Genomic DNA, 27,852 nt, shown 5'->3' with positions numbered 1-27,852 from the left:
GTTGTCTTCCCTGTTAATGGCAATTTGGGAAGCAGATTGTATTTTCTTTTTCATTCTTCTTAATACTGATGACTATTTAATAATTTCTTCTATTTTACAAATGAGCGTATAAAAAAGCTCCAATTCTAGTTAGTAGTCACCTTGGTCATTGAACTAAACCTGCAAATCAACATGAAATGAAGGCAGTTCTCACTGCTCAGCCTTTTGTTGTGTGAATCTTCCACGGGCCCCACAGGTGCTCAGGCCCTGTCTAAGTGCAGCCCACAGGTACACAGAGTATCTTACGGTGTCAGGAATGGGTTTTTTCGCAGTCAGTCTCCTAGTTCCTGAGTTTCACATCAAGGTTGCACTGCAAATACGTGAACTGGTTTTTGTTTGGATGAGGCTGAACAAGATGTGCCCTGAGGTGTAGTGTGAGTTCAGTCTGGTGACCAGACTAGAGGGAGTCCATGGTAAATCCCTGAAATGTGTGCTGTGGATGCCAGCTGCTTAACACCAACACTTTTGCTGTACAGGTCTTACCCTGTCAGCTGCCCTGTTTGCTTATGTAGATGTCAGACAATGCCACTCTGCCTTCCTTCTGGACTGTGATTGAACTTGGGCCTCTTGGTCTGAATTTAGGTGTGCACAAGGAAGTACTTGGGTTTTTAAAGTGCCCCCAGACTTAATGAACTTCTATAGCAAAGGCTTTCTGGAACACTCTCAACTGTCAAAATCTCAGGCCTGTTTTGGGTTCTGGGTAATATCTACTCTTACATGTATGGAATGGTGGAGGTCTCATCTCACAAAACTTTAGCCACTGTTAACCAGTTAAAGCACAAAGGAGAGTGTGAGAGTTCATATTCCAGACTGAGTATCTATCAAGCTCCTTCCCCTGTTACAAAGAGACTTAAGTTCATTGCCTCAATGTCTCTCAGGGAAGAAATGCAGTGAAGTGAAAGGGGGTTGTTCAGGTAGCAAGAATTCATATCCTGTTTTGTAGATCATAATCTGCAACTTCGAGTTTTTGAGAAAGAAAGGTGGCTGCGTATATATTTTGGATATTCAAAACTATAAGATGTTCACAAAAAGCTATTTCACTAAACAGGCATTTTTTCCCTAAACTATAACAAATTCCTGGTTTCAAAGTCTGTGTGACCAGTAGCTATAATACTTTCCAAATTCAAAATGAGAGTTGTACCCAATCGTGGTTGAAAATAGAAGCCATCACTTCTCTTTTCCGGCTGCGTAATCAGCATTTTTAGGGTGAAATTCATCTCTGTTAACATTAGGAATATAAAATGTAGGTGTCTACATCTGAGCTAATCCCCATCAACTCTTTTTCTAGTCAATGCAGAAAAATATGCACTTTCAGGGCACAAGCTGTCTAATTAGTTCTACACATGTGCTACAGAATAAGATGAATCATTTCCTCAAAGTGCCTGCTCTTGCCACTGACTATAAGGGAAGTTAAGACAACTACGTGATACATAACTGTGTACTTGTATCACTCACCCAAAGAAACAAGTTTTGAGAGAATACAATGAAAACATCAAATCACAGGTTTTTCAAAAATATCATGTATTATTCACATCAAATCTAGGAATTCTGCAGTAGTATCTACATTCATTTCTTAGGAACAAAAACAGAAATAAATCTCAAAAGGAGATTCGTCCAAGCTGAGGGGGAATAGATTAACAACAGATCTGAGAAGAAAGGTGATGGAACTAGATGATCTTTAAGGTCTCTTCCAATCCAAACCATTCTATGATTTTATCATCTTAAATTATGTCAGTCCACTTACAAACTTTCAAGTTGTGATGCTGTATTTATTTAAAAATGTATTTTTTAACCTATATCAGTTTTCCTGTAATGGGGAGGCAAATATTTTCATTACCATGCACTGCTGAATGAGTACAGATGTATATGCTTTGTTGGTGTCAGAGATCATATTCCTTTTGAAGCCATTGACCCAGCCAGGATTTGAAACTTTTTATTATATGGAAAAATGAATTACTTGACAGTATCCTCCTCACACATGTTGAGCTTATAATAGGGAAAGTTGTGACTTCTCCCTCTCTGCCACCCCCAGTAAAATGGTAGCAATGGTATTTAGTCACTGATCTTAATGGGAGTTTTATTAAGTCTAAAATTCATTTATGTGAAGGGTTAACAGTCTGGTCATGGCTTGGGGGGTATGGTGTATTTTGGGATTTTTTAGGTTTGTTTTGCTTTTTAAATACAAGCATTTTAGCTATAGACTATACATATGAAGCCAAGTTTGGGATAGAGTAGAAGAATAAAAGACAAATTGCTTATTTACATAATTACTTTAAAATAATGATATTAAAATATTTTTGACCACATACTTGTGCCAAATCCTTTGGATTTTCCTTTCCATTCTGCTGCAAAAGTGAATTAATTTAATGGAACAATAGAGTCCAGAGTCAAGCATTTCCAAGTCTTAATCCAGATTTAGATCCTGGATCCCTGGGTGTCTTTCATCAAATTATTTAGTCCTTCATCAGCTTTTCTTCATCTCCAAAATGTGTTTTTTCTCACTTCTTACAGCACTGGGAAAAAGGGCTGCAAGACACAGTGAATGTTTGCTCTGTCTTTTGTACATGAGGTGTGATCCCTAAAGTCAAGAAGTCGTCAATTCTTCAGGCAGAGTCTAGAGCTAAGATTTCAAAGCTGGAAAGGAGACAGATCCATAAGTTTCCCATTACTTACTGAGTAACCTGCACTTCTTGGAAAACTTTTAGCTTGTGTCTTATTTACTCATTTCAAGGGATGCTAAAATGCTTTATGGAGAGGTAAAAACCCCACATATTTGAGCTACATGCAGACTTTTTCTAAATGAGTGGTAGACTATCAAAAATAAGAGTTCAAAGGACTGTACTGTTAACTGCAAGCTGCATGTTACCGGTAGTACTGCTAGTTTCTTTAGTAAAAGCAGCTTTAATCTGCAATGCATCTATTATCACCATTTTCTACTGACAAAATATTACCTCATTTTCTTTTTTCAGCACATTAAATGAGAGTCATTCCATCATGGAAATTGCAATAATATTGATACGAGGTGCTGGTTGACATAGTTTCTATCTAAACCCTCTGGCTGATCTTGCCATATAGTGGTTGTTGCCTTTTTTGCGTTGCTCGATGGTATATTTTGGTTAAACACTCAGACAACCTTCCTCTGTCCTTGCTCATGCCCATTCCCAAAGCTTTAAGCATTTTACTAAGAGATGAATAACACTTGTAGTACTTGACCACATCAAGAGCAAACAGCTTTGATCCCAAGAGATGAAACCCTGGTTTCATTCATAAATTCTGCACTTATTTCAAACTAAAAAGTAAATCAGTGGGTAGGCTTTCTAGCTAATGTGTGATCTCCTCCTTCTGAATTTGTGTCCCACAGATAACTGCTCTATTTGGTAAAATAGTCTACTACAGTAACATTTTTAATACAGAAGGCATTTCAATTACCAGTTCATTACTTTACTCACTGTAATTTTAACTTTCTTCCATTATAAAGCCCCTGGAAAGTTATAGTTACGTTATTGCAGAAAGACTCTCAACATTGTATTACTGCTGCTATATATTTTGGTTTATATCTAGCTTTCTATGAAAACACCTTCATAAAGAAAACAATATGACATTGTTTTTCCTTTTTTGTCTTATTTCTCTCCCACAGATTGTGAGCGTGGGAAAGCATGTTAAAGGATACCACTATATTGTTGCCAACCTGGTAAGATACTTTTCTAGAATTATACCCCTGCTCGGTAAGTGAAACACTCAGTTTTACTTTGAAGTTACAGTACTTCACACAACATTTCCCATCTGTCTCTAATATGTTGCTGTACATAATATGTTTTTTATGATGTGTAAAAGAGCTTGGGTTTCTTATTACAGCCATCTAGATATAAAGGGCACAGTAATACAGTAACACTCGTAAATTTTATCACAATCAAGGTAGGAGAAAGAACTGATAGGGGTATCTTGAGGCTGAACTATAATTTACAGAAATACAATGATTTTTGACTCATCTTTTTATTATTAGTAACATAACAATTCTAGAGGTAACTTTTATACATTCTCCAGGGAACATTCATTTTCTGGTAAGAGCAGCTGTTTCCACTCAAATTACTTGTTCAGTATTTTTACTTTAAGTCTAAACTGGACATTCACACATCTAATGTTCAGAAGAGGGCAAAAAAAGAGTAAATGCAGTATTTTGTTATTTAAATGGCTCATTCTTTAAGCCAAAATACCTGCCTGGCAAAGCGCAGTGAATGCAGGACAGATTCTAATGCATGCTTTAAATTGTTCTCTTTCTACTCTCCCTCAAGGAATTTTAGTTGATGTGAAATATTTTATTGTTCTTTGCTGGACTTGAACCCTAACTTAGTATCACTTCAGATTATTTTTAAAGCCTCAGGCATTTCAAATGAGATATCTGTACTCTTAGGTCTTATAAATTAGATTTTTCAGCATTACAATTTTAAAGTTACCTAAGTAATTTTTCTCATGCAAAATAGTTGCTGTAAACAAGGAACTGGATGTTGCAGTGAGCTGCTAGTGAGGTGTGCAGTGGAGACAGGCACATCTGATCTGCTTCAGCAGGGGCACAATTTGTTATCCACTGTCCGTTCAATTATGTGGGTAATACGACTTCCTGATGCGTCACCTTTTATATTTACTGTCAGTATCCCTTAGGACATGAATCAAATCTCTGTCCTTAGCAGGTATTTTTTCCCCTGCGATATTGGGTCAGTACCCCAGTATCCCACTATGTTTTTTCATAAATATTTCTAGATTGTGATGTACAGTTATGTTTTCACTGATAAATACTAATCAGATGAATTTAAGAAAATAAAAATAAGATACCTCTGTGCTAGCCTTAGACAAAGCATCTAGAAAAGGAGCAGAAAGATTTATGCTTGCTTCTTAGTGCTTTAGCAGTTTGTATTATGCAGTTTATTGAAGTTCAATTCTGTCTCTAAATGCAAATTTTAGTAAAGAAATTGTTCTTTATATGTGCTGAAGAGATTAGCCAGAGAAACCAATAGGTCAGGAAATATATGTACTTCATTTTCTCTTTCAGTGTTGAGGTTCACTCTAGGTTTTCCATATATAACAGATCTGAGAGCTACCACAGTCCTGTTTAACAGAAGCGTTACTCTGATGTTGTTTTCCTTGCACTAACAGTGAGATCCTCATATGCTGTCTCTGCCTTCTAATGTCTATTATATTATCTCATTATCTCAGACATTTTCAGCCTAAACAATGAATCGTGGAGTAAATGTATTTACAGAATAATGTTGTTCATTTTTTAAACGTAAAAAAAAAGAGGGATGCATTTTTTTAAAGCACTAGTACAGTGCTTATTCAAATCTGCCAACTTTGATGGAAATTGGATTAAGCCTTTAATATTCTGCAGGCACTTTTCAGTTGATTTGCCAAAGGCATTTCTTCAAAAACTGTCTTCCATTCGCAGCAATGTGTTGCTAAGCTGTCAAGACCACCCTAGCAATAATGTGGCAAATTTATTTCTTGGCTTTTTTTTTTTTATTACACAAATGGAAGTTATGAATAAAGATTCTACATTATTCTCTGGTTTTAAATTTTGCCTTCTAATGGAATCCTGTTGTGCATTCTTTAGTCTGCCATGCTTACCTAGAACAGATTGGACCCACAGTGGTGTAGGAGGGAAAACAAAATCTTAAATTGATTTTCTAGGGATTCAAAGATATTTCTCTGGAGAGATTTATGCATGGAGGAGCCAATGTGACTGGATTTCAGCTGGTGGATTTCAGTACCCCAATGGTAACTAAGCTGATGCAGCGCTGGAAGAAACTGGACCAGAGAGAATACCCAGGATCTGAGACCCCACCAAAGGTACTCCCTGATCTGAAGCACTACCAAAGATATCACTCCAGCATTCTATTTTCTGATTAACATTGTTGAATACATGAATGAAGACTTTGATATTTATGCAGAGGAGAAGGCAGGTGATCTTACTGTTACTGGCCATTAGTCATGCCTATCCTCACATTTGCATGGAGGAAAAAAACTGCAACACATTTTGCTGATGTACTTAAATGTCTCTTGTCGCTTATCCTCCAACTTCACCCCTTTACTGACAGCAGTTATAGGTCAAATGCTTAACTGACAACTTAATTTCAATAAAATTTACATTAATTTGTCTAATTATCTATGTTTACTTGTAGTGCAGATCTTTCCTGACAGGTGAATTCCTCTGTATGAGATATTACTGCAATTGTAAATTTGCTAACTATAAATTTTCATATGGAGTTTCCTCTGGAAATTTTCCACCTCAAAACCTCGAGTAGAAATCACATTCAGGCATGATTTTAAAGTTAAATCTTATCCCAGTGTTCCTCTATCCTAATCCTTCACAGATTGATAACAAAATATTTCTTTCACATATAATTTTCCTGGCAGGCAAATCACAGCATAGATATAAATATGACTTCATTAAAGTAATTCTGTTACTATATGCACTAATGCATACCACACGTGGTTGAAAATGGGCCCCTTTGTGCTGGACACTATGCAAAGATAAGCAACCAGCCCTCCCTTGGCTGGGAGATGGGTAGCTTGGCAAAGTCTAGAGAAAATATCAACATGGATATTACAAGATATAGCTACAGAATTCAGTAAAACTCCAGAAATTTATGTGAAAATAAAAGCCGAACAACCACAAAAACAAACAAACCAAAACCAAGGATGCCGTGGGCTATGGAATGCAGACATCCCCAGTTACTGGTGACAGGAAAAATTCTACCTATAGGACTCCTTGCCACAAAAACAGGATTATTCTGTCTCCTTCTGAGAAGTCAGCATGATTAAATTGAATCACAAATAAATCATCTAGGGATAACCAAAATTTGAGATTATAAAGATAAAGCATGTCTCAAAGACCTTATAATCTGCAAGACGAAAGGAAGGAAATTAGATTTGAATAATGGAATTTGAATTTTGGAAATTGGAGAGTATATCAATAGCAGCCCTGGGCATGTGAACAACTTTTCCTGATGCAGTGTTTTTGTCAGAGTACCATACTGAGAGAACACCCCTTTGTTAATGTGGCTCCAGGCGAACATCTGCCGAAGACTTGCTCTACACGTTTCGTTTGGCATGTTAACAACCTAAAGCAGTCGCTGTAGTTAGTGTGGAAACACAGACTGCTCAGGGTGCATTTCAGGCAGAGAGCCAACACAGGTTTTCCAATTGGAAGAACCTACTCTTGATCATTCTTAGCAATTCCAGGGGCCTGGATGTCTGCTAATTAGCTGCGCGTTTTGTCAGTTACATTTTCTCAGTGAGTTACTGTCTCTTTCTTTTCTTTTGAATAAATTGGGTGGATGGGGTTATTCCCTATTGTATAAGGCAAGTGGGAAAAAAAAAAAAAAAGAAAAAGACTTGAATATTTCAGGTTTAATTTGTTTCTTTTATTAATTCTTAAGATGCAGATTTTTTACCCTTAGGAAATAAAATTTTAAAGCTGGACCTAGTGACATGTCCTGCATTTGTCCTTTAGACAAAATTGCTTTTGATTTTGAGGAGAGCTGTTTTCTAAATGAAGGTGTAGAAACTGCTGCATAATGAATCAAACTAGAATTATCTTGAAACAGCAGATTTTTTTAAAGACATGCCAACTCTCAAGGGCTGTGTTTGTCCATCTATTTAGTATACATCTGCATTGACATATGATGGAGTGCTTGTAATGGCTGAAACTTTCCGTAATCTTAGAAGACAGAAAATTGATATTTCAAGGAGAGGAAATGCTGGTGATTGTCTTGCCAACCCTGCAGCCCCATGGGGTCAAGGAATTGATATGGAAAGGACATTAAAACAGGTAAGGGGAAGCTTTATTCTAGTGATCTTTTGGAATTTTGGATACCAGTTGGGCGCTATATGCCTTCGAAAATAGTATGCACAAAGGTAGTAATAGGAGAGGGGAAATTATTTTGTACTTGGAAATTGGAAGCAGCTTGGGCTGTTCAGGTTGTTCTGATTTGTAACTTGGAATGAAGGAATACAGGAACTACTCTATTTGAAGCTACTGTTAGATCTTTTGAGATAGTTGGAACTTCCTCCAGTACACTGCTGAATTCATCTTACTATTGCAAATAACCTGACTGTACAATGTCATTTAAGGAAAAAGGTATAACCACATAATATAACCTTTCAAATATGTTTCTGCCATCTTCAATAGACTTTTCCCAGGGAAATCACATAGGTAGTTTTGGGGTTTTTTTCTTTAAAAAGAAATAACCCAGAGCCATTGTTCTCTGATGTCAGGATTTTGAATTCCTGATGAATATGGATGCCTAGAAAGTTCCAGATCTCTGTCAAGATGATTTAGCCTTTCCTTTGAATGGGACAGTAAAGAAAATAAAAATCCTGTAGTAGAATTTAAATCATTGCAAATGAGCAGACTCCACTCAGGAGAAACTGCTGAGGAGAAGTGACTGCTGACAGAGCTGGCAGCTCTGTGCCTGGAAGCCAAGGTTTCAGTCCTGGAGAAAAATCAACAGAGATAGAAATGGACAGAGGGAAAGAGTAAGTGATTTCAATCCGTATCCTGACTCTTAGGGAGAGAAATAAAGCATTTTGTATGCTTCACCTAATCTGTGGAGATGCACAGATCTGTAACAATTGAGAGAAACGTTAAGTCAGGCTTATGTGTTCAGGCAGACAGCATGAGCCTTCGAATTCTGCCAAAGAGTTTTTCATGGCCGGATCCTGATAAAATCAAAGCCAGCAGCAATATGGCCATAACTTCTTTGGGACAAGAACCACAATTTGGGTATCCTTCAGTGACACAGTAAAGTGCTGAAAGAAAGAAAAAGTGTTCTGGTTTCAGCTGAGGCACAGGTGGTGGAAAACTGTGACAGCCCCTAGTAAGGCTTCACATCTGGCCTTCTTCATTCTGATGCTTTGAAAACACCCTTTTCAAACCCTACCCATATCAACCCTGTATCATCTTTGCTGGGGCTAAGGTTGTTGTCAAGTTTACCTTGATGAGCAGTAAATACTCAATTTGTTCATTTAATCCACTGGAGTGGGACAAAGAAAGATATGTGAGCTCAGGCCAAACTTCCTTTAGGTTTTTTTCATATGACCCCAGGAGCAATGAGAATGGTAAAAAATGTGCTTCTCTTTAGAACCTGCAGGTGGAAGGTGTTGAGCTGCATAGCATGAAAGAAGAGAAGGTCCACTGTGTGTCTTTGTTAGCAGTTAGATACTGACATAACTAAGCCTGTTTTGAGCATGGTTTGACAGGAAAAACGAATATAAAGAAAGTAGCCAACTTTATTGCTTTGAATGGTTCTGCAGTAGTGTTTTTATGGTAATGTAAGGATGGAGCCAAGATAACTTGCACTGCTCTGTGACATTTGAAATAAAGAACATAAGACTGGATCTTCGTGGTGGTTTTTCTTCCATTTGTAGGTTCGAATACAAGGTTTGACTGGAAATGTTCAGTTTGACCACTACGGTCGCAGAGTCAACTACACCATGGATGTCTTTGAGCTGAAAAACACGGGCCCTCGGAAGGTATGTGCTCATAGCATTTGCTGTCCTTGTATCATATAAGTGACTTGTGTGTGATGAAAAGGTTATTCCAACTTGTATTAAAGTGGAATCTGCAGTTTAAAAAGGTGTAATAGATGGATATTTCTGGTGAAAGCAGTTTTTAGCTGCATTTTCTACTAGGTGTTATTATTCAGTGCCTCAAATTGGGGAATTCAAAAACAAGTGTGCATCTTGGAGTGGTGGGATGTCAGTCAGTCAAGCATACTAATGAAAACCAGCTGGATGACATGTTGCTAGGCTGCTGGGTGATGGGAAATGGTCAGAATTCTGAATAGCAGGTATTTCTTGTATCTTACCCCAAGGTTTCTGTCTGGAAAATTAATGGCATTTTTAAGCAGGTCGATTTGTATGTTCTGTGTAAATATGAATCATAGGCTGTAACTAACACAGGGCTTTTAAGGGTGAAAGGACAGAAGAGGAGAGAGGTGGAAGAGCGAATGACCTGAATACTTATATTTTCTGAAATTAATTGCAGTATCTAATCCTGTGTGCTTGATTGGTTTGGTTGTTTGTAAGCAAATGCACATTAATATATGTCTAAGCAGATCCTTCATGTCTGAATGCTCACTCAGCCCAATCACTTTAAAAAGATAAGCCTGGGTACTTTGTTGATCCTTCCTCTTCTGTGCTGAAATGTCTCACAGTATAAAACAAATAAAAGCAGAAAATGTACTCAGGCTCAAGAATTTTAATTTTTTTAGAGCTGTTGTGGCCTATTTTGTTTGAGAGATCATCAGAACAAGAAAAGGGGGCAGATGATGGTGAATAGGATATTCTTGGTGCTTGAGTAGGGCCAAAGCAATCAAAATTGAATTAAATACTCCTCTGCTGTTGGCCAGAGGTGAAAGCACAGTAAATAGTACCACAGGTGAACTGTGTATCCCTGGGGACAGTTGCCTGCCACAGTGCTGAGGAGGCAGAGTGTTAAACTGCAGACCAGAGCAGAATTACACACTTGGATGAAAAAATTGCCACTATATCACAGTATAGAGCTGTACACCAGAGAAAAGCATGTGCCTGCATATAAGGCCTATTGGTGCAGTTGTCCTTTGAAAGTGTGACAGATGGATGAAGAATAAATTGGGAAAGGTGAGTCTGACTTCCCTCTCTTGAGAAGTCCACTGTCTTCTGCCAGAAAGTATGTCTGGTCTTGCTACCAGTCCTGCTTCCTTCCTGTCTCCACGCTGCAATGTTGGCAGCCAGGAGGATACATGGGTGGCTGGGGTGCACTGGAGGAAACCATGAAATATGCCCTTTTCATCCCCTATTCCAGTTGTACAGGAGGGAAGGCAAGGTGCAAGAGATGTGTTTAATTAGGTCACAACTTCAGTAAATCATTAGGGAATTTGCTTGTCAGCAAACTTTTGAAAAAGGTTGATATTTCAGCCTTTGTCACCTGTTTTGGGAGAGGTGTCTATCTGGCTAGGCTGCAGGGATGTCCCCATCCTCTCTTCTTGCCTGCAGTTTCAGGGGAGGATGTTTGCAAACAGAGGAGTTATGTCTGTGCTGTGCTGGAGGCCCAAGGTGCTTTTCTTACCTTTCAGTCATGCCTCTCTGCTACTCTTAAGTCATGACCTGTATTTGATGTAACAAGTCATGACAACTTTGACAGATCTGGCTACTCACAAGAATTTATTTCTCATGTATTAGATATTGCTTTATATGTGATCTTTGGACCAGTTCTGTGGTCCAGCCTGATAAATCCTATATAATACATGAGAAATGGTTATACTTAATTGAACTAAGAGGCCTTCACTTTTAATGCCTTCTTCTCACATCCAACATAACATGACTTATGAGTCACCCAGCACTATCCTTTCAAAACTGCCTTTCCAGTCAGAGTAACACATGAAAAAGTGATTTTTGTTGCCCACGGCTTTAAATATGTAAACAGACCATTATAAAATGGCACAGCTAGACAGAGGCAGACTTCCATATCATTTAGTAAAATGGGAAATACTAGCCTATGCTCATGTTAGTTTCATTTATGCAGCACTTCTTACTTGGTTCTTCTCTGAAGAGCAGTAACAAAACCTGCTGCTGAGGGGAAATAGTGTGGGGACAAGGATCACGGAAATGTAATGGAATGGCTCCTGTTACTGGAGGGTTGTGATCAAATGATCCAGGCTTTTCATTGGGGCCCAGGGACTGCACCAGAGGCAATAAGCAGATGCTGAAACACAGGAGATTCTTTCTCAACATTAGGAAACACTTTTTTACTGTGAAAGTGACCAAGCTGTGGCACAGGTTGTGCAGGGAAGTTGTGAAATCTTCATTCTTGGAGATATTCAAAAGCCATCCAGACATGGTCCTGGGCAACTGGCTTTAGGCTGAACAGAGGGGTTTGACCAAATGACTTCCAGAGGTTCCTTCCCAGCTCAATAATTCTGTGATTGTGTCATTCACCATGGATCCTATCACCAAAATTTTAAAAAAGTGAAAAAAAAAAAAAGTAAACAAAGCATATACATTACACACACATGGACAAGACAGTCTAAGATTTCGCTCCCAAATTCCAACTTGGCAGCATGAAAATTAATTATAAAATTTTTTTGAGTATTCTCTTGCCTTTAGTGGCTTGTGAGCTCCAGCAGGATCACTTCAGTGGTTACTACGAGGAGCACAGGCCTTCAGAAAGGACACTATTCATTCAAATGCCAAACTGTTACGGCAAATTTACTTTGAGGCAAATGTTTTTTTCTAAAAGATAAATTCAGCCTCGGTATAAGCGGATGCAACTGCCATGAAGTTCAGTTGCAACCCAAATAGAATTGAAGGTACTTTTATAGCTGAATTCAATCCTACCCTTTGAGGAGTTTTTTCCCTTCTGGAGTTGAGGTATTTATGGGAAAGCATACTGTTATTTAGTGCTCCCAAAGTGACTGTGTATCTCTATACTTATACAAGTGTCATGACATATCTTTCATATTTATTCAGTAATCTAGTTCCAGAGTTACTTTAGCTCAGGTTTGAGCTGAACACATACAAGCTCACACCATTTTAAAGCTAAAATTCCTTTAAAAGATGCCTGCCATTTCTCAAATAATGCCTTTATCTCTGTCTGAATTTTCATATGGTACTTACTTCTACATTCTTTTTCCTCTTTCCGTCTGAACTTCATAGCAGTGAAGATTTGCACAATGAAAAATCATCATTCACTATCATAATAGTTGCCCAAACTGCCAGGTTTTGGTGTACATATTTTGCCTTTAGCTGGTCACAGTTTTTTGACAAGAACTCCACATTTTCAATAATCAATTGTATCTGTGGCTGAATGGCTGTCTGGATGAAAAAGAATATTTGGTAGCAGTGCATACTACTAGGAAGAAAACCTTCCTCTCCACTGTATCAGCATTGCTGACACTTCCTGTTAGCTGCAGACACCTAAATCAAGGCTCCAGTGCTGTAAGAGCAATCGTAAAAAAAAAAGGAACATTTCAACTAAGTATGCCAGAACTTGTGCATGGACAGTTTGTGCTTGTTTGCTTCACTAATAGAAAAAAAATCACTCACGTTCAGTCATACTGCTCTAAGGACTGTTAAAATGACTTACCTCTCCATGCATTTTTTTCAAGAAGGAAACTGATGAAATAGTAAATGTAAGAATCAAGAGGAAGGTTGACTGTTTTAATAATATGCAGAATATATATGTAATGCATATGAGACAGGAACCAGAAGCACTCCCCTGCACTTTTAAACTCTCGTATCACTTCACTGCATTGAGCTGAACAGGTCATGGAGGCAGAATCCTATGTGATGGGGAATTTTTGTCAGGGTTCTACAATGGCCTTGGAAATAGTATTGACTGCATAACTGATTTGATCATTTAGCCAGTTTCTGTCATACTGAAATTTTTCATCCAAGGCACAGTGTCCTTTTGTCCTGACAATTACATTGAAGCTCTGCCTGGAGCCCACTTTCCACTAAAATTCCCATTCCTCTACTAGTAAAATAGACAAGGCATTCCTCTCTCCCAGCTCTTGGTCTCATGAACTCCTAATTAATCAAGGAAGAGGGCAAGGGGCAATTGCTGCTGACTGGTCCCAGCTGCTCCCGGAAACTGAGCTGTGCCCGGTTGAATTGCATCTCTTTGATAGAAACCTTTTAAATCCTGTGTCTGTTAAATCATGACGGGAAGAAAGATCAGTCTCCTAATTCATTGGGTTCTCAGCAAGAGGGGGAGCCCCTTTAGGTGGAATTAGAGCACTGTTCTACTGACCTGTTTGTGTTCATGTTGTCCATTTGACATTGAGCTGAGTGCTGTCAGGGCTGGGTCAGAGGAAAAAGCCCCAGCAGCCTTGTCAGTGGATGCACAGACAGCCATGATCTAGCTGCAGAAAAGAGAATGGGCAAGAAGGGGGAAAGATAGGTTTGGGGGTTTTTCTCCATGGGATTACAAAAATGACTGATTCAAGTCTGCCTCTGGAGCAGCTTATGGCCAGCAGTGAGCAAAGGCAGCTGTTTCACCTTAAAGCTGCTCTGGGAAGGGTTGTGACAGCCTAAATGCAGCCAAGGCGAGAAAAATCCAATTTGTTCCACCTCCCTGTAGGTACTTCCCAGAGATACATTTAGTGAGAATTCACTCTCACCATGCTTTAGAGTCAGTGGGAAAAGGAAGCACCTTTCTATGAGGGGTGCTTATCCTACATGAGCTGAGTCACTGTCTACTGGTACTGTCTGTCCTGTGAGTGTGACAAAAGCTTAAATAACAGGGCTTCTAATGTAGGTACTAAAAGGTCATTGCTAGCAGTTAAGTGGAACAAGCCTGGTATAAGTCCCAGAGTTGGGGTCTCCTGGGAAGCCCATGATGGAGCAAGGAATTGAGATCAGCCATGGGATTGCAAAACTGTCATCCAGATGTCTTTCATTCCTCTCTCTAAGACCAGAAGGTCTGGAGGACTAATGAATGAAAATATTCTTGTGGGGAGCAAAAATATTTATATTTCGTTTATGCCCCAGGAAGGCTTCAAACTAATGAAAATGGAATTTAACTTGGGCCTCTGGTTGAAGTAGCCCAGATCATTCAGGAGCAGCGAAGAGGAAGTGACACCAGGTCTGACTGTGTGCAGCAGGAGTGCAAGGAGGTACACCCAAAGTGATAGATGCATACCCCCATATCTAACGTGACAGCACTTCCTTTGGACAGGATCGTCTTTGGATCACTCTGGTTTTCGTATAGTAATTTATATCTGTAGTCATGCAGAATGCAGACCTTACTGCAAATGATATACATTTTGTTTTGCAGGTTGGTTATTGGAATGACATGGATAAATTAGTTTTGATTCAGCATGAACCTACACTTGGAAATGACACTGCAGCCATTGAGAATAGAACAGTAGTTGTCACTACAATTTTGGTAAGGTGTTTCTTTTTTTAATGCTTATACTGGTGTGTGACACAATCTCATTTCTAGTTATGATCTAATTTAGTCTGCCAGTTGCTAGGTTAATGGGAGGATGAGAGCCATATATCTTAATTACACTGACTGTCATGTCTGCAGAGATTTTTTTTGGTATGCATTTAATATAATGATTCACTTGAAATCAGGTTTTTAAAACTGAGTTGTGGTAATTTTTTTCTTTTATTCAGTCTTTTCCATTTTTTACTAAAGAAGTCTCAGAGATATGGGTTCTTACAACATCTAATTGATAAATCTTGACTCAGAAAAACTGGAAGAAAATAAAAACCCAAAGCCTTTCAATGACAGACTAGAACAGAGGGTATAAAATGAGATTACTTTAATGCCAGCGTCCCTTTTTCTTGGTAAATTATAAACTCAACAATTGACTTTAGTAAGAGCTAAAATTCTACGTCGTATGGTTCAGTCAGCCAGTCAGAACTGGATTATCTACTGTTAAATGTGAATGAAAACATGAACTTAGTAGATGCATTCTTAATATGTTTATTCAGCATTGCAGTAAAATTTTCATTTTAATAAAATCTAAATATATTTGGAGTTTGATATTCCAGGATTATTGTGTTTTAAGAGTGGTTGCAAAGGAGAATGCAGTTGCTTCATTCATTTACATTTTTAATCCATAATTTTTCAAAACAATTGTTTCTTAAAAATCTGTATTTTAAACAAAATATTTAACAATTTTTTCCTCTGAAGTCAGACATGCCCTTTAAAGCTGATGCTTATCAAAGCCAACTGGCAAAGGGTGACCTTTACGTGACCGCTTTTAAGATTTTACATCTCAGTTCACTGCCCTTTTCACCTGCTTCATTTAGACAAGACATGTTAACCCAATAAACTCTGTCTCAAATGGGAAAGAATATTCTGTATGTGTTATTAGGAAATAATTTTTCTAACTTGATACGGAGTTTAAAGTAATCCAAAGGAAAGTGTCAAGACATTTTCTAACTAAAAATACAGTTAATTACCAGATTTTCAGCAGTGTATGTCAGCATTTATGCATTAAGTATGTCTTAACAAATCTCATGTTGAAGGTTATCATTTCAGGATACAAAACAACCAAACTACTATACAGGAATTCAGAATGTAACTCCTAACCAAACTGTGTAACTTAATTTTATTTTTGCATGGGAAATTTTAAATATATGTATCTCTTTCCTAAAAAAAAAAAAAAGAAAAAAGAAAAAAAAAAGATTTGGTGATGGAAAAAAATATACTTCAGTACAGTCCTCCTCTTTTCAGCCTCTGATGAAGAATCCTATTTTAAGAAATTGATCAAGGAAGAAAAGAGTCCCAAGATGCTGCGAACAGTCCTAACTAAGGCTCAAGTATTACCCACCAGTCTAGTAACATTGAGCTAATTTTTCCATATGGATTACTGTTCCTCTGACTGGATGACCAGGCACTGAACCACCAAGAAAAGTTCTGTGACTAATCTGAAATGTCTAGAACAGATGACGTTAACCTTCAACTTTGCCAAGCTGAGAAGAGAACGATGTGAATTACAAGCTTTCAGTCGAAATTTTCCTCTCAAACCAATCCTGATATGTTTGACTGAAGCTCTCACACACGAATACTGTAATTTCCATAAATAGCTCCAAGCTTAGGAAAAGCAAGTAAAATATAGTAATGAAAAGTAATATAAAAGGTTCCTGTTCACCAGAAAGGAAAAAAAAGGAAAACAAGAAAGCTTTTAAAAATGTGTTATCTTGCCTGTCCTGTTTGCATTGAAGCATTTTGATGTGCATAATAAATGTTATCTTCAAAAGACCTTTTCCAGCCCCTGTATTGAAGGGACTGGTGGGATCATTTGCAAAACCAAAAAACTGAATTAATATTCCAAAGCATGCCCTGTGTTTATGCAGCATGTCATTTTTGGATAAATGCAATTTATTGAAAGCAGCACAGCTTCTTGACCAAAACTGTCCCCTTTCCATGTTTCTAAACCACAGTGCAAGAGAAATATATTGGAATTTGGTTTGAATAAGAATATATGGTGAATTCTGCCTTATCATGACCATCTCCCACATACTCCTCTGGGAGCTGCACACATGATGCTGAAGGCAGGATAGAACCATGATTCTTAATATTGGCCTGCTAGGGCAATGTGTTTAGCATCCACAAGCATATGATCACACACAAAGAAAGGAAATACTTAACTAGAATAACTTCCAGAGTCCTGTTATTTTTCTCTTCTTTGTTATGTTGCAAATGCCACAGAGACTTTTTCACCTCTTCATTTCCCTCTTCATGTTGAAGGGAAGTTGAACCATTGTGGATGACACATTTAATTTTGGTTGCATGCATATTTTCCAACATTAAACTGAAAAGCTTCTGCAAGCAGTGCTGTCAGACTTTTCAGTCTTCAAAGACAGATGTCATGGCAGCATAGGAAAAGTTTACAAGTTTTCAGCATGGCTCGCTTTAAGTTTTGCCTGAAGCCAAATAGCACAAGTTGATTTGTCCTCTGTTTTTTCAGCTTTTATGTGTCTATGCTTACTTTGCTGTATGGCTGTTGCATAGAAACTGCATTATAATGAATTAGCTCTGCACTCAAAGAACTTAGTACAGCATTTTCTACTTAGCAAGATGTGTTCTTCATTTGTAACATAGTGAGAGCACGTAGAAGTTATTTTACATATTTGGTTTAGGCTCTCAGCCTATCCCCAGTTAGCTATGTGGTGCAGTAGCAGCCCAGAGACAGGAGGCAGCAGGGGCAGCTGATGTTCTTTACCATTTATAGTTCCTATTCTGCACCTGATGTGATGCACAGCCTCCTGCACATCTGGAAAGGACGGATTTCCTACCTGTGCAGAAGCATTCCCTTTGGGCTGGGACGGTAACACCTCCAAATGCACAGTAGGCCCCTTGCATGACTGGAGAAGGGATGCTCTTTGCAGCCCTGCCCTAACACTAAGGTAGAGTGAGGGACTTGTCTGGCTAGGGAGAATGATCAACTCTAATGCAGGTTCAGAAATATGGTCACAAGCTGTTGAGGTAGAATTTAGGGAAGTAGGCTGGGAAGACTAATCCAAACTCTCAAATACCTGTCATGATACAGCCAACTCTGTACTTAACTCTGAGACTGCAAAACTTAAAAATCACAAAATTCCTTTAAAACCAAAGCTTGATGATGAGCTGCATCTGCATTGTGGCTTACAGTTCAATATCTTAATGAGATACCCTTGTGTTGGCAGATTAAGTTCCAAGGGCAGGATCCAGTTCATAACCAAGTCACCTAGATGTAGATGACTTTACAAAGGGTATTGATTCGGTTGCTTTCAGTGACATTTAAGATGCTCTAGGATACACAGACTGTCCCCCATTTCTTACACTGGCAGGGTGACCCTTGCCTGTCTCATGCTCTATATGTGACCTCTCCATCTGGGTGTCTCAGCTGGTGTATGTACTTTTTCAGGCATGTGGGGTAAGTTGTGCCCCATGTATGTAAGGCCACAAAGATTTAGAAATTGATTCAGTGACCCATAGGTGGATGCCTTATACTGAGGGTATCAGACCTATCTGTAAAGGGCGTGCACAAAACACCTGCAGAACAGCACCTTGGGGTCAAGCAGATCACCTTAGGGCATCTAAGATGACAGGAAACATTCATTAGGTGACTGAGAACCACCATCACTGTTTTGACTGATATACTCTTTATAGAGTCTTACCTCAGAAATTCTAATTATAGCCTTTTTTCTCATAATAGAAAAATATTTTTTCATTAGAAACTTTATTAATTAAATTCTTCAGTAGACTGGAGAATAAAATGAAGTTTATTGCATGACAATAATAAAGACTTCAAACCGAATCCTGGACACTTTATTCAGAAAAAAAAAAAAGAAAAAAAGGTCACCAAAAAACCTTCCATTGACATTTACAGAAGTTTCTTTCAGAATAAAGTGTGATAATGTGTCCCACACCTGTTCTAAAAATCAGAAGTTTCCTTGCACAGATATTTGTCACGTTTACAAATTATTTTTGCAATGGTGAACATTTTGAAAACCACTTTAGAATAGGAAAATCAAATTTAGATCTGTTTGTTATTTGGGTTAGTTACTTTGTCCAGCTTCCCTTATAGTACGAATCATCAGTTGTGAGCATTTAACTGTACACATGAATTTGTGGCAATGTGGTGGAATGATTTGTTTACATCTATAAAGGTAATTGTTGCAGATATCAACTTGTATTTGCAAATGTTAAGTATTGTTATAAAATTGTGAATTATATGAGTAAAGCTTGCACCATTTCAAATATCTGTTCTGTGCTAGTCATTGGTCATTTCAATGTGGGCTTTTCCTTGATTCACTACCCCATAAAATACTATTAAGCAGCTGAAATCTTGCAAATATTGCAGTGTTAAACCTCATTCAGCAGTAAGTCAGAGGTGTGTTTTATATCAGTAGGTTAAAAGCTCATAGTCCAAAAATATAGTAAGTACAAATATGGTGGGGAGAGATAATCTTTCTACTAGACAAGGTGCTATAACTGGAAACAATGAAAAAGTAGGTCTATGTTTTCAGCTATTTCAGCTGATCTAACAGAAGATATTACCTCTCCACAGACTACTTGCATCTCTTGCGTTTTTAGACTACCATGACTACACTAACATTGCTACTAACTTCGAAAATGCTATTGCAATGGATTATACAGAATAATAAGCTCTTTTTCAGTGCCACAGATAGAAAAGAGCATCAAGATATGGCTAAGTACATGCTTATTGATCTATACAGATCTTTCATGACTTCACAGTGTGACCTTGAAAGTTTATCTGTGTAAGTTACTTGTTAGCAAACCAGTAAAACTTGCCTTTCAGTGTCCTTTCATTGTAACATCTTCACACCTCATCAATTTGAAACACCCTCAAAGTCTTAAATGGACAGGATTTAAAACTAGGGCTACTATTTGATTTTTTTTTTAAATACAGTGTTTATCAGAAACTCACATGCAGTCCCACCTGTATTCCACCATCAAATTTTACCTTGAAAGCAGATACCTGCTTATTTGTCAGGTAAAAGTAGGCACTGCAATTAAAGAGGTATAAAATAGGCTAGGAGGGAAAGCACAACGTAGTAAGCAAGTGGTTGTAGGTGTTGCTGTTATCTTTAATTGTATCATTTCACACTGGCAGGTCACACTCAGTGGCTGCTTCCTTGAAAGCAGTCACAGCAAGCCATGCTACCTTACTCTGTAAGATAATTGCATTACACAAAATGTTCCCTGCTGTATTTTGCTCTAAATCAGTGAGATCACAATAAAGAAAGGGAGGAGGATGGGGAAGAGAACCGATGTGGTTCCTCCAAGTACCCAACAGATCCCTGTCAGGTCTTGGTGGTCACTCCACTGGATGGGATGGCCTCTGCTTGGACCTACCAAGGACAGGATTGGGCCACCCCACTTCCCTTCTCAGTGTTCCCTCACAGAACTCCTGGGTAGGAGGGCTGAGGTTCATTTAACTTTTAACAGAAAAAATGAGGCATCTGTCACTTTGCTTTGCTGCACAGAAACAGTTAAAATGCTTTTTCTGCAGCAGCCCTGCCAGTGGTGAGGTGCGGGCAGAAGCAATGTCTGGGTTTTGGAAGGAAGAGCTAGCTGAGCTGGCATACTCTGTGCATGTCTTCTTCCATTGCCAGAATTATCTCCTGGTGTGACTCTAGGTGCATGCCTTTGGCCAGGGATCTATGGCTGAATCAGAAGAGCTAGCAATCACTAACTCTGTTCTTTGGAAAGCAAAATTGCTTTTGAGGTGCAGCAAGCAATGTAGCTGAAGCTTGTAAGGAGATTCACAAATGCAGGACACTGGACAGACGTGGTTGCCCTTCTAGCAAGCAGTTGGTTAAATCACAGACAGGACACATAGTATTTTTCAGGTCTGTTTGTTTTAAACCTTTTTTTGTGCAATAACATGTGGAAAGACCTCGATTTTGGCTCTTCCTCTCATGCAAACAAAAAGCCTATGTGAGGGAGGAGCATTTTATACATGCGGCCAAAATACTTCTGAAAATCAAGAACTACTGCAGAGATCAAGATCTTCCTGCTTTTCTCTCTCCCTCCCTCTAGAAGATCAGTAGTTGAGATCAAGGTGATTTAAGTGGGGATAGGAATGCAAGAAAAGGTGCAGGCTGCTGGTAATACTCCGCAGTTTTCCTTTGAAGATGCAAACTCTGTATGGGCAAAGGCATTGCACTGCACTCTTGTAATACCACCTATCCTCCCTTGTTAGACACCTAACAGAGACTACAAAATTGTTGTTGCTTACAGCTGATGTTCTTGTAGTTTCAGTGAAGCAGACATTGTTGCACTACATGTTTAAATTTTTTTTTTACTAGTTATGTCTGTAGGAAAGATGTGAATAGGGCAGAGTATTACCAAGGTTAGTGTCAAAAAACCAACATTTGCCAGTGCTAGCCTAGCACAGAGAAACTTAAGTTGCCAGTATTTTGTGATGTAAATTCAAACAAAGGGTGACCTAAGTCACCCTTTATATTAGACAAATATTTCATCTAGAACTGGCTCTGAATATGAATTATGTGAAGTGATTTAAAATACCATCAGAAAGTATAGTTTCATTGAATAATTTCTAAAGTCTGAAGTCACACAGAGCTAAAAAAATAACCTTGATTTCCCAGTGACATAGTGTTCACTATTGCGATAGTATGGTTTACAGAGGGAATGCAAGACCCACTTTTCAAGACAGATTTTACTTGTTTCCAATGGCACTCACTGTCCCAAAATATTTGGTACTTCTTTTTCATGCAACATGTATGGTCACTGTCAACTTAATACCATTCTTGTCCTTGCATATCACTTAAGTTCATCCTAAACAACCTTGCAGAATCTGCACTGTTTATTTTAAAGTGAAGGTGCGTATTTCCTTGGGGATATACTTCTATGTTCTCACTAAAATGTGTGTAGCCTCTTAGTAACTATGCATTCCTCAACAAGGAAGTCACTCAGGCTCTGCATCTGAAATGTCATAGGCAGTAACCACTCTGTGTTAGAGGATATGCTTACTTACTGAAGCAAGAAGTGTACATTGTACCTTCATGATCTCACGGTCCTTTGCACTGTATAGGCCCTGTCTCTATTCATGCTTTAAATTTAGCATACCCTGCACTAAGATCTTTCATTTAAAACAAAGTAAGGTTGATAATTCTTGTGAAATATATAAGCCAAATTAGTGTAAAGAGTATACCTTGCCAGAAGGATTTTTGTTCATACATTTTAATTTAAATGTGCTTATACTGTCCATGAACTTTTGATAAAGTGTGTGCTGTTCAGTCAGTTCATGACATGTTTTTTTTCCAGACTATATTTGGTACACTTCTCCTTTACAGTTCTACTTCTTTCATTATAGGAAGCCCCATATGTTATGTTCAAGAAAAACCATGACACGTTTGAAGGGAATGACAAGTTTGAAGGATACTGTGTAGATCTGGCATCAGAAATTGCAAAACATATTGGTATCAAGTACAAAATTGCCATTGTTCCTGATGGAAAATATGGAGCAAGGGATCCAGAGACAAAAATCTGGAATGGGATGGTGGGAGAACTTGTTTATGGGGTAAGCATACCAATTTTTGAAGCAGGATTTAATTTATCATAGTATAAGTCATAAAATAGGAAATATATGTGCATTTTATTTAGCCTTGGGATCACAGAAAAGAAACAGAATCTCATTTCAGATCTGTGTGCTTTCACTTATTTTCAAGACAAAATCAAATAGTTTCATGCAAGTTCTTCTATTTATTCAACTAGTACCCTGGAACATTAGAGCATCATAGTTTGCATATCCCTTAAAAATTCATTAATGTTAGAGATCATCTATTCCTGACACACTGTAAAACTTATTTGGGAAGAATATCACTCATTAATTCATTTTCATGGAATGGTGGACAGATCTTTTAAAAAAGATGGGATTCTTGGTCTAGATTGAGAAACGGAAAATCCACCATCATATATATTACACATAGGTAACAAACCACTACAGACAAGTAGATAATTAGGCAATTCAGAATGAAGACAGACTTTTAAGATGACCATCAATAATAAAATTTAAGAGCAAACCTGGTAAGTTTAACAACTGAGAACATTATGTTATAGAGTGATCTGGAGAAGGATTCTTCAGAATACCATAACACTTAGCAATTCTGTTGACACATAAAGCTCCAATATTTAAAGAAAATAGTTCCCACAAACCCAAAAAAATATTTGCAGTATCTGGGATTACCAAAAGTAGCAAAACTCAGAGCTGAGCTTGCTGATGACTGCAGTTGCCAGTATCTGCATTGAGAACAATTCAGAATTCTTAGGGAAACTTTTCATTTCAGTGATGGAATAAAAAAAAAAAAAAATCCTCAAATACTCAAGTGCAAATATTTCCACCAAGAACTCATAACGTGCCTCAGCTTCCCCATAAAAAAATTCCTGCATACCTTTTGATCCATCCCCAGTTGCATTTTTCACAATTCCATTGACAGTTTGGGCCATATGTGGCAAAGGCCTCATGGCTTTTGTAGCAGCTCCATTTCAGTTCCCTTCTGTCAGTTTAGTACAGCTGACAAATTCTCCATTAGCATCAGTTCAAGGGACTCTGCAGAATGAAACAGTTTCTGTGCTGTAGGAGTGTGGGAAATGCCCCAGAATTTCAGTGATCTCCCCTCCCCACAGGAATGAAAAGGTTATATCAGGTTCACAAAACTCTCCATGTTCTTAGAAGTTCATGAAGGAACCAAACTCACTTTTGTCTTTAAAGAGTAGAAACACTGAATCTCACCAAACATGTATATCTACTTCAGTGGCTTGAAAGCACCTCAACTCTTAGGATATTAAAAGAAAAAGATTTTTCAGACTTATTTTATCGAGTATGGAGGTTACTCCTTCTCTGGCTTTTAATTGCAATAGCAAACTCATGGACATCAATGGCCAAGCACTGTTTTATAGTAGAATGTTTTTTCAATAATCCAAGAAATTTTACTATTTATGAGAAAATCCTTTTGCACAAATGTACAGTTTCAGTGGCCTATCATCTAGTCAAAAATTATAGAGGAAACTTGATATTACGCTTTCATTTTCTGTTTGTTTGGGGTATTTTTTTTCCTTCTTTTATCTTAAACCTTATCAAACCCAAGCTGCCCTAGGACTAGACTGAAACACACAAAAGTGCTGTTATGAAGCTCACGCAGATGTGTCAACACCTGCAGCTGTTAACAGAGCTGAAATCAGTAAAGCTCACAGGCATGAAGAACCTGTATCAAATTACCCACATGAAGAAGGACAAACCAGAATACCTGGCCAACACTTCATTTTTTGTAATGGAAAAGAGTGAAGAGGAGGCTCTTTCCAGCTCACTGTTTAGGAAGGCTGCAGTCTCTCTGAGTCTGGGACTGGGCCCTGGGAATGAGCTGCAGCACAGCTCTTGGAGCTGCTTTTTTATTGAAGTCATCTGTTGCCCAGTACATTTGCTCCACTGTCATAAGACTCCTTGAGGTTTTATCTATCCTAGTGTATCAGTGGCACCAGGGAGTGTCCCTGTGCTTTGGAATTCGCCTCATTAATCTGCTAAGTTGCAAGAATGGTCTCTGGTATAATTTTGGCCCATAATTACTGTCCAAAACAAGTCCTGAGCCCAGCTGGACGCTGGGACTGAGGAGAGACCTTTCCCTATAAGCAGCTTGAATGCATCCATGCAGGTTTAGAGGTCGGGTGACTTTCACGGCAACAATGTGGTCTGTCCAGTGCCCCTGGGCCTTAGGGCCAAGAGCTACGCCAAGTGTGCTTTATGTACTTTTACAGGTGTAGCTTTGAAGGAAATTGTTCTTTCTGTTACTTACAAAGTTTTCTGCTAAAGATTTCCACAGGGAATCCATCAGGAGCATCCTCCCTGAAACTTCCTTGAGTCCTTGCCAGATGATTTACAGAGCATCAGGTTCCCAGGCCTATTCCACATAGAGAAAGCAGAAAAATCAGTCAGCCAGAGACTTTTCTGCAAAGCTCTGCTAGAAGAGTGTGTTCATCTTCTCTGATAGATCCCCTAATCATAAACACAAGTAGTCTGAGTAGCTGGCTGTGTTTCAAGCAACGCTTTTTATGTGCAGCCAGGATTGAGAGAGAATTTGCAACTGAATTAGCAAGTTGACGAGATGATCTGTTTGGGAAACATTTTACAGCTTTTAATTCCCTACCACATTAATGGATTAACAGACAGTGTTGTGCTGGCCAGTGAGATTGGAGCTTTTCTGTACAACAAAAAGGGTTCCTCTGCTCTCCTGATCTTACCATCATACCCCAATGCCCCTTAGCCCTATCCATATTACTGAGAGTGGGCATAGGAAAATTTTATCCCATGTTCCCTTAAGACCTGTATGGACCAGAGATTGGTCTGTTACCCGGACCCTCAGTTGCTGCACAGAGAAGCTTAGTCATTTCCTAAAATCTGTGGTTGATTTTTCCATCGTGTCCCAGAGGAAACATCATATAAAATGCTGTGGGGTACAGTTTTGCTAAGATTGTACAGAATGCTGTGGTGGGGATGGTTGCTTATTTTCCTGTTTTGTTTTTAGCACATTATTAAAAACTACCAGGAAATCTTGGTCACTTGTCCCTGATGTATCCAAATGCATGCAATAATCCATGTGGATTCTATTTGCCTTGATATCTATCTCACAGGAGAAATGCTGGCTGGGGATGAAATGCCATTAAGCATATGTAACAGGTGTTTCCAAATTCACTAGCAGTCAGCTCCAATTAAATATTCATTCTCCTGACACAGAATTCTTTTCTTTCACTGCTTAACAGAAAAGATCACAACTCATTTCTCTGAAAATCTCGGAAGCCATGAGCTTCTCAGATTGAAATCACTTTCTGCATGATTTTTCTCAGATAGCTTTACTACCTTCACAATACTTGGACCAAGCATATATTTTATTCACAAGGTTATAATAATGATATGTTCTGGAAAAGAAAATGTCTCTCACCATCAGAATCAATCTTGTCTCATTGTATAATATTGTCAGGATCCAGAATCCATCTGTACTTGGTAGTGGTGGAGCCTTGATTGAAATGCTGTTACGGATGCAGTTGATTTAACTGTGAAGTATCATTACTCTTTGTCAAAACAGATTTCACTGGCAACAAAATCATTAATTGTTTTTGCACCATGGTTATATTGTTAATCATTTAAATCCATAATTATATGGTGTACATTAACTGGGCAAAGCACAAATGCTGATAATTACCATGAACAGCTATTTTCATTATTTAGCTTTCGCAATGAAGAGTTTATGCAGGCTTTACATAGCACACAGTAGACTTACAAAAAGAATAATATGATCAGTCTGGGGGGCTGCAGTTTCTCCATTTTTTTGGCATTTAATTATGACCTAGCTATATATTGTCCCTTTACATTTATTGGCATGAAATGGATTTATCTACATTCTGAATTATCTGATACCAGATCACTATTGTAAAAAATGGGTTAAGTTCCTATTTCTCCTCTTTAACTCCTTCAAGTACTGCAGGCAGCTAGTTCTGATGTTGTTCAAATTCTGCATATCCTATTTGAGCATTTAAATTTGGTAAGATAAATCCTATACAGCATTTCACATATAATATGCAGTGTGCTAAGTAGGTATTTAAAATCTCCTAAATTCACTCTAAAATGGTGATGTCACTTTTCCAACTCACACTGTGAAAACTAACACCCCCCAGGGATTTGGGTTTTAATCCTGATAGAAATCTGCAGACAGAAAAAAACACCTGTTAGCCAACACCTTTGAAGATCAGTGACCAGGTCTGTCATTTACACTGAGTTAATGATGATACCACTATGTGACAAACACAGAGAAGATTGGCAGGAAGAGATCACAGTTGCCATGAGTCTTTCACTTAATTTCAAGGACTCCACATTAGGCATTCTCAGTAATCAAAATTTAGAAACACAAAAGACATTGACTCTGAAGAAGGAAACCATTCTTCTGGAGAAAAGTTATTTATGAGTTAGATGAAAAACAAAAATATGCAGAAAAGCCAGTAGCTCAGACCATCCTACAGTCTTTAGACTGCAGAAACTAAGTTTACTTTATAATATTCAGGCTACTTAAAAATATATTTTAGACATGTTACCCTTCTTCATATAATAGCTATTTTCATAAAATATCTATTTCAGCCTGACTTAGGTAATCACAAGGCATCAAGAAGTTAAATTTTTAAAGATGCTTTGTACAACAAAATGTAAATTAAAATTCAGAGAATTAGCATTGTTATCATAATGTTTACCCATGAAGTTAGCACCAGAGGTAATTTCTGATACCTTTGCAAAATTATGATTTTAGATGCATTGCTTAAAATATAATTACTTTATATAAAATTTTGTTAAGTGTTTGCATCACAACTATTTCAGAATGACAGATATAACCTGATATATAGCAATCTTAATGCAAATTTGCATTTTTGGGACATTGCACTGGAGTGAGTCAGTTCTTTTGAATTATTCACAATTGCAAAGCTGCCAAAACAGGTTTAAATTTTAACTATGCAATATTGGTTTAAAATTAAATTCCATAAAACATATGTAACTCCATATGAATTAGTGCATAAAATAGAAACCACATATTATTTTAAATGCATTTACCTGTTTCTAAGTTGTAAGATGACAAAAAAACCCTCCATTTCAATATTTTCTTTTCTTTAGCACACAGGCTGTTTACCTAACAGATTAAACTATTTGAGCACGTCCTTATTCTTCAGCATGTTTTAATCTCATTGAAACAACAAAGTTTTCACAAAATACAGTTACTCTCCTGAGCCTATAAGCTGTATAGAAGTCCACA

General features: G+C 38.0%; 1 protein-coding gene across 3 annotated transcripts in view; it reads left to right on the top strand.

The window, feature by feature from the left end:
- The window catches only part of GRIA4 (glutamate ionotropic receptor AMPA type subunit 4), a 219,543-nt gene that overhangs the window by 140,919 nt on the left and 50,772 nt on the right, over positions 1-27,852 (top strand). For 2 of the 3 annotated variants that reach the window (XM_069014697.1, XM_069014706.1), the window contains exons 5-10: positions 3,677-3,730; positions 5,722-5,880; positions 7,697-7,864; positions 9,463-9,567; positions 14,852-14,962; positions 22,380-22,586. In XM_069014697.1, the coding sequence (XP_068870798.1) occupies positions 3,677-3,730; positions 5,722-5,880; positions 7,697-7,864; positions 9,463-9,567; positions 14,852-14,962; positions 22,380-22,586 (804 nt within the window). Of the gene's footprint in view, positions 1-3,676; positions 3,731-5,721; positions 5,881-7,696; positions 7,865-9,462; positions 9,568-14,851; positions 14,963-16,264; positions 16,328-22,379; positions 22,587-27,852 lie in introns of those variants that run through there. The other variant, XM_069014717.1, reaches the window with a different exon arrangement.

This window comes from Aphelocoma coerulescens, chromosome 1 (assembly GCF_041296385.1).
Source record: "Aphelocoma coerulescens isolate FSJ_1873_10779 chromosome 1, UR_Acoe_1.0, whole genome shotgun sequence".
NCBI lineage: Eukaryota > Metazoa > Chordata > Aves > Passeriformes > Corvidae > Aphelocoma > Aphelocoma coerulescens.
Note: the sequence above shows the minus strand (reverse complement) of the source record. Positions and strands in the feature narration are given on the sequence as shown.